The sequence below is a fragment of the Bombus impatiens genome, unplaced genomic scaffold, assembly GCF_000188095.3.
Source record: "Bombus impatiens unplaced genomic scaffold, BIMP_2.2 scf_0571, whole genome shotgun sequence".
Classification (NCBI taxonomy): domain Eukaryota; kingdom Metazoa; phylum Arthropoda; class Insecta; order Hymenoptera; family Apidae; genus Bombus; species Bombus impatiens.
Genome location: NT_176990.1, coordinates 1 through 18,008, shown reverse-complemented (window position 1 = coordinate 18,008; position 18,008 = coordinate 1). Strand labels below are relative to the sequence as shown.

The window sequence follows — 18,008 nt, the reverse complement described above, 5'->3', positions numbered from 1 at the left end:
AGAATTAACTGTTTTTAGAACTACTTTCCTTTTGCAATACTTCGAATTGGATATTCTGACTTTAGTTCTGCTTAATGATCTTAACGTTCAATCGGCCTATATTTGTAATCGATCAATCATTATGAAACCGAATTAGAACGAAAAATACGAAATCGTAAGCTATTCGTAATGAATTGTTATCAATTACGGCAGTATCAATACTGAATCGATACGTTACTACTTGTTTAAATATTTGTGGACAATAACGATATCATTCTTTAAAATATATGAAAGATAACATCGTTCGTGATCATCTTTTGCGAATGAAAATTTCATTTCTTTCTCGAAACGTTCACGACTAAAACGACAGTGACGTTTACTATATATCTGGCGTTACAAACGATACGATTTTATTTCCAATTTCCATTCTTGTTTTCTACACTTCAGAACGTTTTCTATCTTTTTCGTTTCGTTTCCTCCTCTTTCTTTCGCTTTTGTACATACGTCGGTATATGTTCTCCAATTAAAATTATTCGTTAGCTAAATATTATTCCTTCGTTCGACCACGATTTACTCTTTGAAACACCTTGTTTCGCTTTCCTTTTATCTCCGCCACTCATTCAGTCGCGAAAGTATGATGTTTGCTTTACCAGTATTTTCCTTTTTCTCAATTTCCTTTCGAAGAACGTACGTAGTACGTAGTACATATTCCACTTTTCAAACAGGTATATTATTGATCAAAAGTATCGGGTGATAGCCAGTTATAAGGAAATTAAGCTTATTACATAGATTACCGATAAATTAATGATACAGAAAACTAATACATAGTGTGCGAATAGAATATTCGATAGTCTTATTTTTTTAAATTACTTTTATAATTTTTAGTATTTATAATCTTTTAAGTCTTTTAAATATTGTTGTAACTTGATTAGTTTGTAGCTATTTTTATATAGATAATCAAGTATAGATTAGGAATTAGTATTACTGCCATTATGCTATACGTATTTAAGATTTATACTTCTATACCATCTTTTAAAATCCCAAAAAAACTTAATTCCAAAAATTTAAATTTTTCAAAAAGACGGAAATGAATAAAATCTAAATGAGGATATTTGTATGTAATAAGAAGTCCACGAAATTGCTAAGTTAAATATCAACGTTTTAAGCGACAAAATGATCGACTCGACAGAAATGATTCGCTTAAAACCGTTTCAAGGAGGAAATAAAGTAAACTTCATATAAAAATATTTTGGATTTCAAACTTTCACGACTGTTTGTCTCGGAAATCCAATAGCAAAATATTCGTGTAAGAATATCGCGACTTTGACAAAATATGAGCACAGATGAAAGAAAAAAAGGATCGACGTTTTCTAAAATAGTACATTTTCACGCGTATTAATAATTAGCTGTTCTTAATTCTACCATTCAGTGTGTACTCTCATTGTATGGGATTTAAAGAAATACATTTTTTATTAATTAAATTAATAGTACAAAAAATAAATTAGAAATTTACTTTTTAAACACTAGAGAATTGTTTCGCTTATAACTCTAATTCCTATACCTACAAGTTTTAATACAATTATGATGCTTCCTTTCATTATATTTTTACATAAATTTCGCTTGTATCTTACACAATTTATTTTTACGTATTCTTTGTAACACGCGTTAAGTTATTTATATTTGTAACATAAAATAAACAATCAATAATTTCAATTAAATTGACAAAAATACCTATGCTCATCGATATCCTGACCAGTGCGGATCTGAAATATGTACACACGGAAATGTGTGTGTGTGTGTGTGTGAAATGAAATAAATTCTTAGAAATGAACAAGTGAGTCTATTCTCCAACCTTTTACAAATCTGTTTACCACGACTTACAGCGATAAGTGCGTATGAACAAAATGTTAAAACGTTTAGTCAGTCGATGTACAGAGAAACTGAGCCACGAACCTTAAATTACAGTTATCGTAGAGATATCAAGTGGTTGGCAGGGAATTCTTTCGGCCGTAGCGTTTTCGCGTGCACTCAATGTTGGTGCATACGACGATACGCGTGGATGCACACTGTAAACCTACCCTTCATCGCGCCGCCATGCTTGAATTATTTAATTGGATTCTGCATTTTAGTGCGCCAGTAAACGGTGTACACTGGCGCATGGATTAATTTTGCTTACCGGTCCTGAATGAGGAGAAACACGGAACGAGGCAGCAGTTTCAGAAATTCACGATTCGTTGCGTTTCCGGCCTTCCCCGTGTGCTTTCGCTTGTGCAAAAATCCAACCGGAGTTACGGCTCGAAGCTCGATAGATCGGATTTAAGGTTTTATCGCGCGTTTCCCGACTCGCCAAACGCATTTCCTATCGTCGCGAATTTTTAAATATTATAAATTATGAAACACGCACGTCGAGAGATCAACACATTTCGAAATCGCCGATAAAACCAGCTATTAATTTAACAAAGGATATACAGTATATCCCACTGGAACGATCGCTCGGTTTTCAAAGATTCAAAAACAATGTTAATTTCTATGAAATTTATTTTCCTTCCATACGTCAATTAGCAACTCAGCGTTTCTATTAACATTCATTAGTCTTCGGATAAACGTTTCAAACTTCAGGCAAACAATTACGACAGCTTCCATATAAAATCGTATTTTTACAATATTTATTGCCTCGGTCTCTGAAGGACATCTATCAATTTTTATATTTACAGTACGCAATCGTGCATATACTCAACGCTGCAGCAGTGCAAAATTGCAGAATATTTTTCGATTAAATAACGTTGCAATAATGAATGCAAAGTCATAGAGTCAAAATCAGTGATAGAGAGAGAGAGAGAGAGAGAGAGAGAGAGAGAGAGAGATCTGCCCGATAATGATTTTAATTAATACGCGATCGAATTTAACAAACAATGAGTTGGAAGATGAATCGAGCGTTATCAATTTGACTGGCTGATTGATCCTGTAGAAAACACCCGTATGCAGTTTAACCGGAAACGAAATTAATTATCAATTATATCTATTCATCGGTGACTCCTTCATAAGTCGTTAACAAACCAATGATATTATTATTCACGGTATGTCATAAAATTAGCAGTCAATAATGTATAATGAGCCATTAAACGTTTAATGATATCCCATTGTGTTTATTTATAGGTACGTGTAAGTTTCTTTGCAATAATTTCTTTACAGTAAAAGGAGCTATAACAACGAAAGAGATAAACACAATCAATTAATTGGATGGTAATAATTAGTCTCGTAATTCTTCGAACAATTAGATATTCCATGAAAGGTAGACTTTACCACAGCTTTGAAAATAAATGTTGGTATAGGAATTAAGAGGTGTGTAAACAGCGCGTTAATTTTATGTTCAATTCAATCTATAATTGGAATTATGAATTAAACTTTATGAATTAAAATGTCTGGTTTTGTTTCTTTGAAAAGTATTGCTCTTTTTTATTATCGATAATTGAATTATTTCAAGTGTCTGCAGAGAAACACTTCATCTATTCTCAGTCCAATTTTCTCAAAAATATTCACTCAGCGACACGGCTAACAAATTAATACACCGACCTGAAACTTTTATCAACCTTATGCAATAGATTAACGATCTTCACGAATATTGTGGCAAGGATCGATAGCGCGTCTTGGTGAAAGCTGATGTAACAGTAAAGTGTGATTCTACAGTTTCTGTCCATCGTTTTAGTATACGTAGCTTCATGATATTTGGTCAGAATCGATCGATGTTGAACATAAGAAGCACGTTAGGTGTTTCAAACTTACGGAACAGTCTAACTCAAACAACGTTTTCTCCACCAAAAGTGATATATACGTTTTCATTCGATTATTCGATAGCGTGTCATCGCTCCAATTGTAATGGAACACGAGTTTTTATATAAAATTCTGACTGTGGAAAGTACGAAATCTTGTACAATCACTCAATAACCTTTAAAATAAATTTCTCAATTTTTCGAAAACGACTATCGAAACGACAGCTATGTCAATGTCCGAGATCGATACCATCAATGTTCATCCTGCTGATGCAAAACAATGGAACAACAAATCGAGAAAAAAGAGACAAAGCGTGGTAATGGAAACGAACGCTGGGGAATATGTATTTGCACGAAAGACGAGGAAAGAGTCTGCGGGAAAGTTCGCCTTGTTGCGACATGGAAACAAGGCCGCGATGTGGTGGCGAAAAAGGAACGGGTTGATGGCCTGGTTCCCAGTGGGAAGAACGTGGGATCGGTTCATTGAGGCGGCGACTTCAAAAGGATTCGCGCGAACGGGGAAGTGGAATTTTCATTATCGGAATACCAGTCACTGTCAGTAAACCTTTTACTGCTTTGATAAGCGTGGCCGAGCTACGCTGAAAGAGGACACGAGAAGTAAAAGAGAGAAAAAAAGAAAAAGAAAAAAACGATCTCGTGGATGTAAGCTCGCTAGTCTTGCCTGTCGTCGTGACTGACTTCGGACGAGAAACTCGTACTTTCTTTCGTTAACGGACAGATTCCTCCGTCTTTGGAACGACGTGTTTGCTTGGACTAATATTTGTTAAAGAATGATCGTAGCAAAAGGCAAATCGAAATCATTATGTAGCAAGCGTTGCAGGAATGTCACCGAATGGCTACGAGTGCGTGAAATTTGATTGTAATTGAACTAATATTATTGGTGAAGTTTTACACGTCACAAATTACATATTATTAGTACTAAAAACATTGTTGTATAACAGTGACAAGCGATAAATAAGATAAATTAAATCTTGACGATTTACCATTTGATCTGTCTTTAACGACAAACACGTTACTTTTCATCTGTGTATCAAAGATATTCACCGAGGTAGGGAACAATTTTAAAAATCCTAAAAAATTAACCTCGTGTCTACAACACCACTGTAAAAATGTAAAAATGCCTGTCGTTTAGATCTCCGGTTGCTTACAAGCGATTTGATTTAACGCAAATAAACGTGGGTAACCACGAGTCACGAGCAAAGTTGGCCGTGGCGCCTTGGGGAAAAGGGGACTCTGAAGGGTAGAAGAGATGATGTCAGTCGATACGCTGCTCCCTGCGTTTCTGACGGAAAAATTGAAAACGTTGTACGTACTGATGCTCGAGGAAATGTAGGACAAACCGTAAATTTAACCGGATGTTAACCACACATGTGTTTCGCGTCCCAGGGGATTTATCATCCTATCAAAATCCATCTTTCACGCAAGCGAAAAAGAATGTTGTCTAAAGAGTCGACGACATTTACACAACTATCGAATGAAATTCTCTTATTCATAGTACTCACCAAAGGGCCAGCTGGTAATGTAGAATAGCTCGGTTAGGTTGCGACGTGTCTCGCAGGAAGTTGGCGAAGTTATAATGCATCTTGGCGTTATGGGGAAGAGACCGCAGACCCGCCCTATAAACAAGAGGATTCGGGGTCAGAGACAGGGTCATCATCTCGACCTTGACGCGATCCCCGGCTCTTTATCCCGCCGCGGTTACATCTGATATCGTCTGGCCAATTGCTACCACGCGCGCGATTCTCGCTCGTGCGACAGCATTGGCGGTGTGCCCGCGGCGTTGTCCCACCAATGACGAAGAGGCCCGCGTAAATTTCCGCGAAATTATGCCGCGATTCGGGGAATTTAGACTGGGGATTTCGTGCACGACGAATTACGAGCTTGCGTACCGAACTAACGACTAAGGGGAGAGTTTCAAGTTAGGGAGTAACGTGAATTGTGATTTCCCATTTTCTCGTTGGCTTTTCATTTGTAAACTTTTTGACTGAATATTTCTTTCGACTTCTGTATTACTAATTCGTAGACTAATGCGTCAAAGGCGGGGAAATATCGAGCATCAGGCTCCTCTTGCACAATCCTATTATACTAATGTAGATATACGATAATAAAAATATATAATGATAAGAATAAAAACGTAATATACATAGACCATGAAATTTAACGAGTTACAAGTCAGTAACGACAGAAAATTTTCTTGTAAGAAATTCAGTAATAAATTGAATAAAATTTTGGTAACAAATATATTATAAACGTGGAATTATCGAGGATCAAGATCCATTTGCACAATTGAACTAATATGATTAGTGAAATTTTCCGAGTCCTGAGTCGAATTACTAACATCGATAAATTGTATTAATATAAAACATAAATCTAAAAAATTATCTAATACGTGGGTCGATTCCATCCATAAATTAGTAATATTCGCAGATCCTCCTGCACGCCAATAATTTTGGCATTAAACTCTTGTCTTCTACATTTTTATAATCTCCTCGATATTGGATATCTTTTACCTTATAATTGTAACTCTCGACTCCATAAAACTGAATACCCATTACCTACAGTGAAACCTCATATCCTTACATTTTTACAACCTTGCAGGTAATTTCTTTGCCACGACAATAAACTATTGTAGCTTCCATAAAGCGTGGAGATTTTCTCTACTTTTTTTCGGAAAATTCGGTGCAAAAACGTTCGCCACGAATTTAAAAATATTCATAAAATTTCTCGAATGTCCCAAGAATAATGACGCAGCTGAAACACATTTCGACGCTCCATTTGAAATTGTTGGCTCGTGAGCTTTAAGATGAAATTCAACTTCTCGTTCTCTTTTTCGTATCACGAACAAAGGAAAGAGAAGAAAAATACAATATCGAATATTATTTTTTCATCATCGATGTCGGCGAACATTCAAAAGTTCGTGTCTGTCGTCCCTCGATCTCGTTCTATTATCGACCAGTTTGTTATCAGTTCAATGTTATGACAGCTTTTGCGTACGGTGAAAAATAATCGCGTGTTCCGACGATTCAAGAATTTCTGCATAATCAAGCAAAAAAGGAAATGTCATATACTTTTCTCAAAACTCGTTGTTTTTTATCTCTTAAAAGCATCTAAATGTTTACATTACGAATGCATTAAAATTAACAAACTCTTTCGGCGAATGTAACGTTATACGTATTTTTTGCAGAGTAAATCGTGAAAGACGCTAATTTCTTTCAGTCTTTGTTCTCGTGTTCATATATTCGATGTTTGAGTTTCTTTTTCGATATAACATCCTCCAAAATATATAAATCAATCGCACGAAAATATGTTTGAAAAGAGAGCGAATCGTTGAGTGTAAAGTGCATGTCTAATAATTTTATAAACTGCATACGTTCATCAATATCGAAGCGTCTTATATCAGAAATATAGTGCCAGTACAGTCGACGTTTCGAGTGCAAAGTGTTAAAAAACTCGGCCGACAAACCTGAGAAGAGTTTCTCTGGACGTCCAGTCTCTGTTTCGAAGTATCGTTCTGTAGCATCCTAGGAGTAGAAGTAGAACGATTCCGGTCGTGATCAGACTTCTTCTGCGCGGAATAGCCGTCCAGCTGATTTGCATCCCATATACTACCAGAAGAATCCATCCAACGCTGTGAACATTCGTTGCTCGTTTGAGATACTTTCGAATCTGGTTTAACGTTCTCTAAAATACAGTAAAATCTTAAGATCTTTCAAGTGTAACTGCGTATCATCCTTTTAATTACATTTCAAAAATTATACTGCATGAACATTTATATACGTATATTTTATTTTGTTTAAACGAACCAAGTTTATATTAATAGAAATGTTCAGTTTAGTCTACTTCTAAAAAATATACATATACATGAAACGTTGTTCGTAAACGATTGTTTCTCTTCTCTCGATATTTTCTCCTTCTTTAAAAATCTCCTATTCTGAAACACATATACAGTGTTTATTTTGAAAATTACAACAAACGACAAGATTTTGTTAAATTACCTGGGCAAATAAAGTACACGTTCCGCAACGACGAATCCAACGGTAATAAAAAGATTGGATGCGGGCAAGAACGGCAGTACCAGGAACATCCAACCAAGAAGAAGAGGCGGGTGCCTCTGTTGCTGAAAATGAAACGAAGGTTGCTGCGTTAGACGCGGAAAAAAGCGTTTTGCCTTGGAAACGAAATTGTTCCGGCTTTCCCACGGAATATTGTGTCGCCCATTAACCACGTATTAAGTAAACTTTTTACGAGCATAGAAGACACGAATGGTTTTGTATCGCACGAACTGTCGAAATCGTGTCACGCACGTGTCAACCAAGTTCCGAGTATCCCTTGCGTGATACAAAACAAGGAAATTGTATGATTAAACCAATTATCCATTATTAAGGAAATCGAATGTATTTTCAAAGTTACACGAATATACAAACACGAAATTCTTATGGAACGTAATGCGTAGTTAAATTTACGAGAGAAGCGTGAGAAAATAAGGAAAGTTACATCAGGATCAAACAAATAGAGAAACAGCAGTTTCTAGATAGAAAAGTCTAGAATTTTCGCGAATGAATAACATCAACCAACGCAACTAAACGATGCACATTAGTCTGGAACAACATTCGTATATATTCGACGTACTCGTTCTCAGCAGACTGTTTGTACAATTGCCAGCGGAGTATATAATCGACGTATCAGCAATAACGAATAATAGTGTCCGAAGTTCCAACGATGATGAAGATACCAGTGATTCTTTCATCGCTCCTTTTCGCTATTGTCTTGTCTAAAGTCCCAAGTCAAACGTCGAACAAGTATATAGTGGAACAGAAGGGCCCGGAAACGTGGTTAGAACGCGTGAACATCGTCGACGAGGAAACTATATCCAACGATGTTGAAGGAAAGAAGAATTCTTTGGAGGATGGACGACAGAAATCACGAGCGAACGAGGCTGGATTAACCCGGTGGGAAATGGGATCAGTGCAAGAGGCTTCGAGCGGAACTGATTGGGGAGGGTTGCTTCTTCGCCTCGCGGATAGACAGGTATGTTTGGACGCGCTGCGGATGATCAAAAGCCTTCTCGGCGTCCGACAGCGGACCGTTTGATTTTCTTCCGGTTTGTCGGATTCATTGAAAAATAAATCTTTGAAGTGACGAGCAAACGAATGTCGCGCTCTTTTCTTTTTAATCTCACCGCCGTGATATTTGAACTTTCATCAGCAATTTTTCATTACCGAATACGGAAGAAAATGATTTCGATTAAAAGATTTGTCACTTTGTCGATTGGATTTTATAGTGAAATATTCGAATTGTAGCGTGGAATAGCGAAAAATACAGTTACTTTTTGTAAATGTAATTACATGTTAGACGTGAAGATCTGAAAGTGACAATGGTGAATTTTATGCTATGGCATAGAATTGGTCAATCTGCTGACGTACTTATGGCGGTTTTTGGAATATTTCAGCAATTTTTCATTACCGAATAGAGAAGAAAATGATTTCGATTAAAAGATTTGTCACTTTGTCCATTGGATTTTATAGTGAAATATTCGAATTGTAGCGTGGAATAGCGAAAAATACAGTTACTTTTTGTAAATATAATTACATGCTAGACGTGAAGATCTGAAAGTGACGATGGTGAATTTTATGCTATGGCATAGAATTGGTCAATCTGCTGACGTACTTATGGCGGTTTTTGGAATATTTCAGCAATTTTTCATTACCGAATAGAGAAGAAAATGATTTCGATTAAAAGATTTGTCACTTTGTCAATTGGATTTTATAGTGAAATATTCGAATTGTAGCATGGAATAGCGAAAAATACAGTTACTTTTCGTAAATGTAATTACATGTTAGACGTGAAGATCTGAAAGTGACGATGGAAAGTTCTATGCTATGACATAGAATTGGTCAATCTGCCGACGTACTTATGGTGGTTTTTGAAATATTTCAGGAATATTTCTATCAGAAGAGAAGTAGTGTTCCGCTTTCCGTTCCATGGTCTTAATTCGTTCAATTTCTACCCCTAGTTCGTTTAATTTGAGAATGCGATATTGATATATTAAATACATCCATGTTTTCAATTCGTTGTGTCAATTTTCGTGTATTAAAAAATCTCTACATCCTTACGTTCTAAACATTTTTTATAAGAGTTTTATAAAAATAAAGGAGTAGCAGTGTTGTTATGTTAGTTATTATCTTATTTAATATTAATCCGCATATATAATTAATGTCATTAATATTTTTTAAATATTCAAGCGGCTCACAATAACACATATTTAATTAACACATATTTAACCAAAATTAAAAATAAAAGATAGTTTTAATGTTGAATTTGTTGACAACTCGTTGAATTTGGAAATTGTTCTTCGATACAAAAACGAAAAATGACTCTTAATGAATTTCAACCACGATCTTCTACTGTTGTAAAAATTTTATAATAAACATTGACAAAAACCAAAAATATCTGATTTCTAAGAAAAATCCTCATTATTTACATTGATCTTTACTCAAACACAGGATTCTGCTAGAGAAACAAGAAATCTGCCGCCTCTAATCTCTTTATTGAGACCAAAGCTAGAAAAGTCCGACTTTACTCTTCGCAAATCGCACGAAGATCGTCAACGAAGATCGCTACAAGACTACAGTATTTCGGACTACATGGTATTAACGGAAAATCTCAACAACGAGGACGAGGTTCAAAAGATTCTGGCGAATGCCAAGGCGCAATTAAGCACCGTGAAATCGGAAAACATGGGAAAATTCCGAAACAACGCTTTTGGCGACGATTGGCTCTTCTTTGTGTTGCCATTTAGATCAGGAATGGGATTCACGGAATCGCTGTTAAGAAGGTCAAACGCGAGTTACGATCTAGGAATACAGAATGAAAAATGGGTCGATGACACGAAATTTCTAAACACGAAACAATTTCTACAACATAACGAAGATATGGAAATTGATAAAAAGGACGCGTTCGGTAAAAGATACGAATCGTCTCTTTCGAACGAGAACAGAAACACGGGATATTTTGACGAATTAACAAAAACGTCTTGGATCACGGAACAGGCTGAAGACAGATACAAAAAACAACATCCTGAATCACGAGTGAAAGAAACAAGCAAGGATGGTTCAAGTACGACCGAAGAAAAATACGAAACAGATGCCGAATTACCGATGAAAGACACCGGAAAAGATGATTCAGGTAGAAGCGAAGAAAAATATAAGAAAGTTTTTGGATTACGTTTGGAAGAAGCAGGAGAATATGGTTTGGATACACAGCCGAATAAAGAACGTTTGATCAAAAACGACGAACATAGAAACGAAGACTGTAATTACCGTGACGCGAAAGTCAACGTTGACATAAAAAATGAAGAGACATTATTTGATGATATTTCGATCGATAACACAATGAACAGCGTAGTTGGAAGTGATAAACTCTCGACTGCAGAACTACCTGTGAAAATACTTCAAGCACACGATAAAACGAACCAAAATAAACGACCTTCGAGCGATAAATCGCTTTTCATTTCGGATCCGTTTGTTTTGCGAACGAAATGGGAAGGCGGCTCGAGACAGGAGAAAAAGGATGAAGAATCGAAGACAGTCGATGAATCAAACTCGGTGAAAGTGGATCAAAATATGCAAGGGAGGAAGTTAATTAGCAACGAAATACAGGACGAATCGTATCAAGATGTAAAATCCAGTTTACAGGACAGGAAGTTAATTAACAAGGAAACACAGGAATCGTATCGAGATTCAACGTTCCCGAATGATGAATCAGATTTTAATGAAAGCATCGATATTCTACGCGCAAGGAACAAAATGGATGAAAAGATGATATCGATGGAAAAGGAAAAGTCGATCGTGACAATGCAAGAGAAAAAAGATTCTTCGGAATTAAAAATACCGCAATTGTTAGATGAATCGTCGGACCTGAGAGAGCAGATGCAGAGATGGCAAAATCTGTACCAGGGAAATGAGAAGAATCTTTCGTTGAATTCCTGGCGTATCGACGAATCCCCGGCGACAAACACTCGCAAAGGTATTCAACAGGAATATGATAAACAGAAGAGTGCAGCTGAAGAAACATCAATTTACGTCGATGCAAACAAACGTGGCCGTGTGAAACATCGCGAGCGTATTGAAACGAAATCAACGTCTACCGAAGAGATGCGCGCTGAAAACGAGGAACGAAGAAAATCGTTGAATGACGATGGGCAGCAGAGCGAGATGGAGGGACGTAATGTTTCATCGGCAGATCGCACCGATTACGCGCTGGATTCTGATGAAAATGTTAAACTCGAACGGACATCTTTAGAGGAAAGAGAGGAGGCGATAGCTGATGTGAAATCTCGAGAAGAGAAGTCCGATATGGGAAATTTAAAAGAGAAGAAGCACGAAGCGGAGGATCCTGAAACAGCAGAATTCCAGTTTGATGTAAATAGTAACGAGTTTGAGATAGAGAATATGAAGAATGCAGAATTTAAGATGAAATATTTAAGGGGGAAATATTCTACAGAAGACAATTTACGAATGCAGAATGCAGAGGATATCGAAGGAGACGATATAAATAGAGGAAAATTTGGATTAGAAGATGTAGAGAAAGAGAAGTCCAAAGAAGAAAGTGATAAAAAGAAGGAACATGATATTTCAGGCACGAAGAAAACAAAGTTTGAAGTTGAGAATTCGCAAGGGAAGAAACTTCGGTTACAAGATGTGAATGAAGGAGATAAATTGGAGTCGAAAGGTCTGAAAAGGAAAAAATTTGATCCGGAAATTTCAGCGAAAAGAAAATTTGAAGCAGAAAGTTCGCAGATAGATAACGTAAAATTGAACTTTGGGCCGTGGGATGTAGCAGGGCAGAAATTTGAGTCGGAAGATTTACAGAAGAGAAAAAGTGAGGAACGAAATGTGGACAATGACAAATTTGAAGCGGGCGATTTGAAAGAAAAGGAAGTAGGCCCGGAAGATCGAGGCGAAACAGAATACGATCCGATAGTAACGCGGGAAGATAAATCTGGGTCAATGAACGTAGAAACTGAGAAATTTAAACCGTCGGTTGAAGTATTGAAGCCACAGTTTCGCGAAGACAATCTGGTACTGACTTTGGGTGAAATTTCAACGAAAAACGTTAAAAATATCGAACAATTTGATCCAAGTGATACACAAATAAATATAAAACAAGGGAAGAAAATTGTGCAACAAGACAAAGAATCGTCGGAGAAAGAAAAGGATGAATTTAATAAAAATGACGAGGAAATAAATAAAAACCTTGAAGAGGACACAAAGGAATACGTAAAATACAAGCAATATGAAGCTGACGAAAACTTAATCGTTAAGGCTAAAGACGATGAAATATTTAAAGAAGATCCCTGGAACTATGACGTTACGTACAAGTACGAAGACTTACGTGCTACTCATGACGACGCGTTTGAAATTTCGAATAAAGAAAGTGAATCGAGAAAAAAAGAATATGAAATAGCGTCTGGTAAACAATCTTTGAACGCGGATGAAGAACGTGCAATAACTGAAAATAAAAGTAAAGAAAATGAGAAGGTTATTTCGTACGAAGGTGCAATGTATAAAGATGCAAGTGCTGATAAAGTATCCGGAGGTAAATATAAGCTGAAAGAGGATCCCATCGTAACAAATAAAAAAAAATACGAAGCAGATACGACGAAGGGGATAGGACTATCGTCCGTCGAAGAAGGAATGAACGAAACGAGTAGCAAAAATGAAGAAGAGGATGAAAAGTTATCTTTGAGTAAAGAAATTCTGGGAAAGAGAGATTTCAAAATAAAGAGTGATACTTCCGAAGATAACGATAAAAAAGACGTAAAGTCGAATCAAATATTCGATGGAAATGCGTCATCGATGGAAGAAAATAACGTATTAGTAAAAAGAACGCAATTACAAGCAGAACGTACGTTATCAGGAATAACAGACATTGCAGAAGAGGGACCATTTGTAAACGCTGGAATTCACGAAAAGAATAATAGAGCTCGTGTGTTATCAGCAAAAACAAATACCAAGGAGAAAGAACCGTTTAACGATCGAAGAATTTATCAAGAAATTCATAACATCGAACCATTGGAAAATAATGAAAAACATATTATACGTACGAAAGAACGTAAACCAAATAAATTATCGGAATATCAGACTGACGGAATACAAACATTAAATATTGAAAGCAATCAATTTTCCAATGACAATATTATTATTTCCAAGAAGGACAATTCTGCGAATAAAATTAATGAAATATTGCGAGAGTACGAGAACAGTGAGAAAGCATTGTTACCTGATTCGGAGGTAAATCAAGCGACGAGTATCAGTACTCGAACAGGAAGTCTCACAGATCCTCAAGGAAACGACGAATTCTCTACTGCGACTATCGAAGCACACGTTGCGAAACTACAAGATGGAAACAAAGAGTTTCGGCCAAGCGGAAATGACACGTCTGCAACTCCTGACGAAGATCAAATCGAAATTCGCGCGAATTTCGGCAAATTAAGTAATACAGATGTCCACGCGCTTGGATATTCTGATAGACTTAACAAAGATAATAATCCTTCAGCTGGAGTTCACGAAGTATCTTTAGAAGAAAAGAAACCTGGAAAAAATAAGATGGCAACGTTCGAAGGAGTGTCGAGTGAAAATACGCGAAAGGAAGCTAAAGAAGGGAAAAAGGAAATTATAGAAGGTTTATCACTTTCAAATACTGGTGCAAGCAATGGAGAAGAATCGAAGACAGCGAAGGAAACACACGTGATTGGTGGTACCAAAGAAAAATATGATAATACTTTGGAGACATTGAACGAAACAGCTGATCAATCGATTATTAATCTAACTGGATTTTTAAGTGACGAGTCTAAAGAATCTTCGTCAAAGGAGAGGCTAGAAGAAATCGGATCTGTATTTTATAATTCAAACGAAGAAAGTAACTTCTCAGATGTACATATCACTGATCCTCTAGTTTTCATTGATAAGACCGATCATGAAGCTATCGATCCCGATGAAAGCAGTCAGAAATATATAAAGTCTGGCCGTGAAAGCATTAACGCTGCATTAACAAAAATTGAAAATCTGGAGAAGGAATATTATGCGAAAAAAGAAATAGACGAAGCCTCGAAATTAAATTCAAATATCGATACGTCAACCGAATCATTAATTAAAACGAATGAATTAGATCTTCTAGGGAAACACAAGGATAAAGTAGTGGCAAATGATGTAAACTTGGAACAAGCGACTGAATCATTCTCGGCTTGGAGTTCCAAGTTCTCCGGTAATGGCGGCATCTCCGGAGAAGATAATATATCATCGACTGCAATTAATCAAGGATCCGAAGAAGAAACGGAGAAAGAGGAAATAACGGGACGTAACACGGCTGAAGATCATTCGTCTAAACACAGCGATTTGAAAATGATTAGTAATTTGTCAGTTATAAGCAGCGGCAGTACCGAGATAGGAGAAGAAAATGAAGAAAGAAATTCTACGATAACAGATGAAGAACTGGACAGTGGCAACCTCGAAGGAAATCTTTCGAACGTTGCTAGATTATTAACGACTAAAAATTCTGCAGAAATTATGAGTTACTATAAAAACGAAGGGAATGGTAATAATTTTGTTGAATATGAGAAAATAAATAAAAGCGACAAGGAAGATCGGACGAAAGAATCAGAAATCGATATATCTGGAAGGAGTAACGAGTCTTCGATAGGTATTACGCAGAAACAAGCTGTAACGACAGGGAAAAGTAGATTAAACGACCCGTACGCCAAAAAAACCGAACAAAAAGATTCTTTGAACGAAAGTGAATCGATTACGTGGGATTTAAATAAAGAGAAAACGCCCGTACAAGGATCCAACACAAGCATCGAGGTGACTAAGAGTAACGATGCCGCCAGAGGAAGAAAAGAGTCATCACCTACGGCGAACACGCTAAAAATGTCGAAGAATAAAGTTGTATTGTCCGATTTAAGCGGCGAAAGTTTCCAGAAGAATGACAAGTTGGGCAAGAAGCAACACGAAACGTTGAACAATTCGAGTTCGGGTGAAACGAGATCGAAAGAAGACGAAATTACCAAGCTCCATACGGAAGTGAACGACAAATACACGACGCCATCTGCAGAGCGGCAATTAATCGAAAACCAAGTACTCGGAGCGTTCTCCGAAACGAGTACTCAACCTGCTTTGAATATCAGCGAAGCTCGCTCTCCAGACATGCACGAAAATACAATTAAATCTCGTTTACTTGAAGCAGCCACGCTACGTCCACTTAATTGGACCGATAACGAAGGATACAAAGACCCACTGGTCGAAGCTAGTTGGATACACAAAGAAACTCTTAGCACTGGGACTTACGATCCTGACATTATGCATTTATCCAAATTAGATCCTGAAAGGAAATTATCTGAAATAGTAGAAGTGTCGAATGAAAAAGTTAAAAGTTCAACAGACGAAGTAGAAAATATTCCGAAAGAGAAAGGATATGATATCACTTACAACAATATGAAAAGTTTGAGAGGCGATGAAACAGAGAAAGTAGCTGAAAATATTTTCAATGGATTTAACGACATTTCTGTCGAAAGCAATAATGAACATATGGGAACAATAGAGGACAATAAATTTATGAACAGTATTGTGGACACGTCATATGCAAGCGTGTCACTTAACGAAAGTGACTACAGGATAGACGGCGAGGTAAATGTCAGGAGACAGGAAAACATAGATCTTTCGCACGAGAATGATCTATTAGGCGTGCGAGAGAATGAGAATATAAAAAATACGGATGCAACTGACATATTGGATCAAAAGTATGACCTAAATGAAAAATATTCAGAATTGTATATTAATGACGAAGACTATAAACCAAAGATATCAACCATTACAGATGCTACACAAGATCAGGATAATTTGTTGAAAAATAGTAAACAAGAGAAGAATCCTCTGTTCAAACTTCTTTTAAACAAAGCAAATGATATGCAAAATTTGAACAACGAAATAAAAGGATCACATATGAGTGATAATAGTTCTAAGAAAAATAACGAATCTTCGGAAGCACGAACAAAAATCAAGCTTGACGAGCTAAATAAAGAAACATCTGAAGGGAAGGCAACTCAGGAATCAGAAAGTTACGAAGATAAATTACATCTATCTGAACAGAGAATATCACAGTCCGAGGAGAATTTGTATGAAATACCCGAAGACGGAAAAGAAACACAGATACAGAAAGCTTTAACCGAAGCTGAAATAGCGGTAACTGAGTTTCCTCGAGTAAAGGAACAACAACAGAAGAATATCTTAGAAAAGGAGGAGGAAACGTATACTAAAGCGGGAGATAAGCATATTTCAAGCGAAAATCACTTAGAAGATCCTGATAGACGTAATGTTAGTTGGAACCAGTTAAATCCAATGGAAATTACAGATTCGAAGAGTAACGATGCCATATCATTAAAAGAACATTATAAACCAAAGATACAAGGCATATCAAGCAACTTGGAAGACATTGATTCTGAAATATTAATCAGATCTGATAGCACATCCGATAAAATTATGAATGATTTACAGAATAAATACAAAGACTTAACTCTGGATATAAATGATCCACAGAAGATGACTTATGATTCAAATACACAAGATGAATTGAAGCTAAATTCAAAAGAAGTGGGTCACCCTGGGACATCAATAAAATCTTATTATACATCCAATGTTACTGAAAATAACATACACAATCAATACCAAAATCCAACCCTAACAGTAACTGAGCCACTGAAATTGGGTTACGAATCAAAAATACAAAAATTATGGCTCAATTCGGAAAATGATACTAATTCTAGCGTGTCAATCGGATCTGGCTATACATCTAACGCCATCGCGAGTAATTTGCACGATACACTCAGGGATCCAGCTACGAGTATAAGTAACTCAAAGAAAGTCATTTATGAATCATATGCACAAGATGAATCGGGACTGAATTCTAGCGTATCAATCGGATCTGGCTATACATCTAACGCTATCGCGAGTGATTTGCACGATACACTCAGGGATCCAGCTACGAGTATAAGTAACTCAAAGAAAGTCATTTATGAATCATATGCACAAGATGAATCGGGACTGAATTCTAGCGTATCAATCGGATCTGGCTATACATCTAACGCTATTGCGAGTAATTTGCACGATACACTCAGGGATCCAACTACGAGTGTAAATAACTCAAAGAAAGTCATTTATGAATCATATGCACAAGATGAACCGG

General features: G+C 36.6%; 2 protein-coding genes across 2 annotated transcripts in view; one reads left to right on the top strand and one right to left on the bottom strand.

The window, feature by feature from the left end:
- The window catches only part of LOC100740423 (protein O-mannosyl-transferase TMTC1-like), a 50,274-nt gene extending 42,253 nt beyond the window's left edge, over positions 1-8,021 (bottom strand). The window contains exons 1-4 of the mRNA XM_012388681.3: positions 8,016-8,021; positions 7,766-7,938; positions 7,234-7,398; positions 5,273-5,386 (exon numbers count right to left, since the gene is read on the bottom strand). Of these exons, the coding sequence (XP_012244104.2) occupies positions 5,273-5,386; positions 7,234-7,398; positions 7,766-7,938; positions 8,016-8,021 (458 nt within the window). The remainder of the gene's footprint in view (positions 1-5,272; positions 5,387-7,233; positions 7,399-7,765; positions 7,939-8,015) is intronic.
- A 468-nt stretch (positions 8,022-8,489) lies between these two features.
- Positions 8,490-17,956, top strand: LOC105681098 (the record flags this gene model as incomplete). The annotated part of the gene is made up of 5 exons (XM_024369419.1): positions 8,490-8,798; positions 10,274-12,911; positions 13,236-13,943; positions 14,022-14,774; positions 14,949-17,956. Coding segments are annotated over exons 1-5 (7,416 nt in total), but the record flags the coding sequence as incomplete, so codon positions are not given.
- Positions 17,957-18,008: the final 52 nt, after the last annotated feature.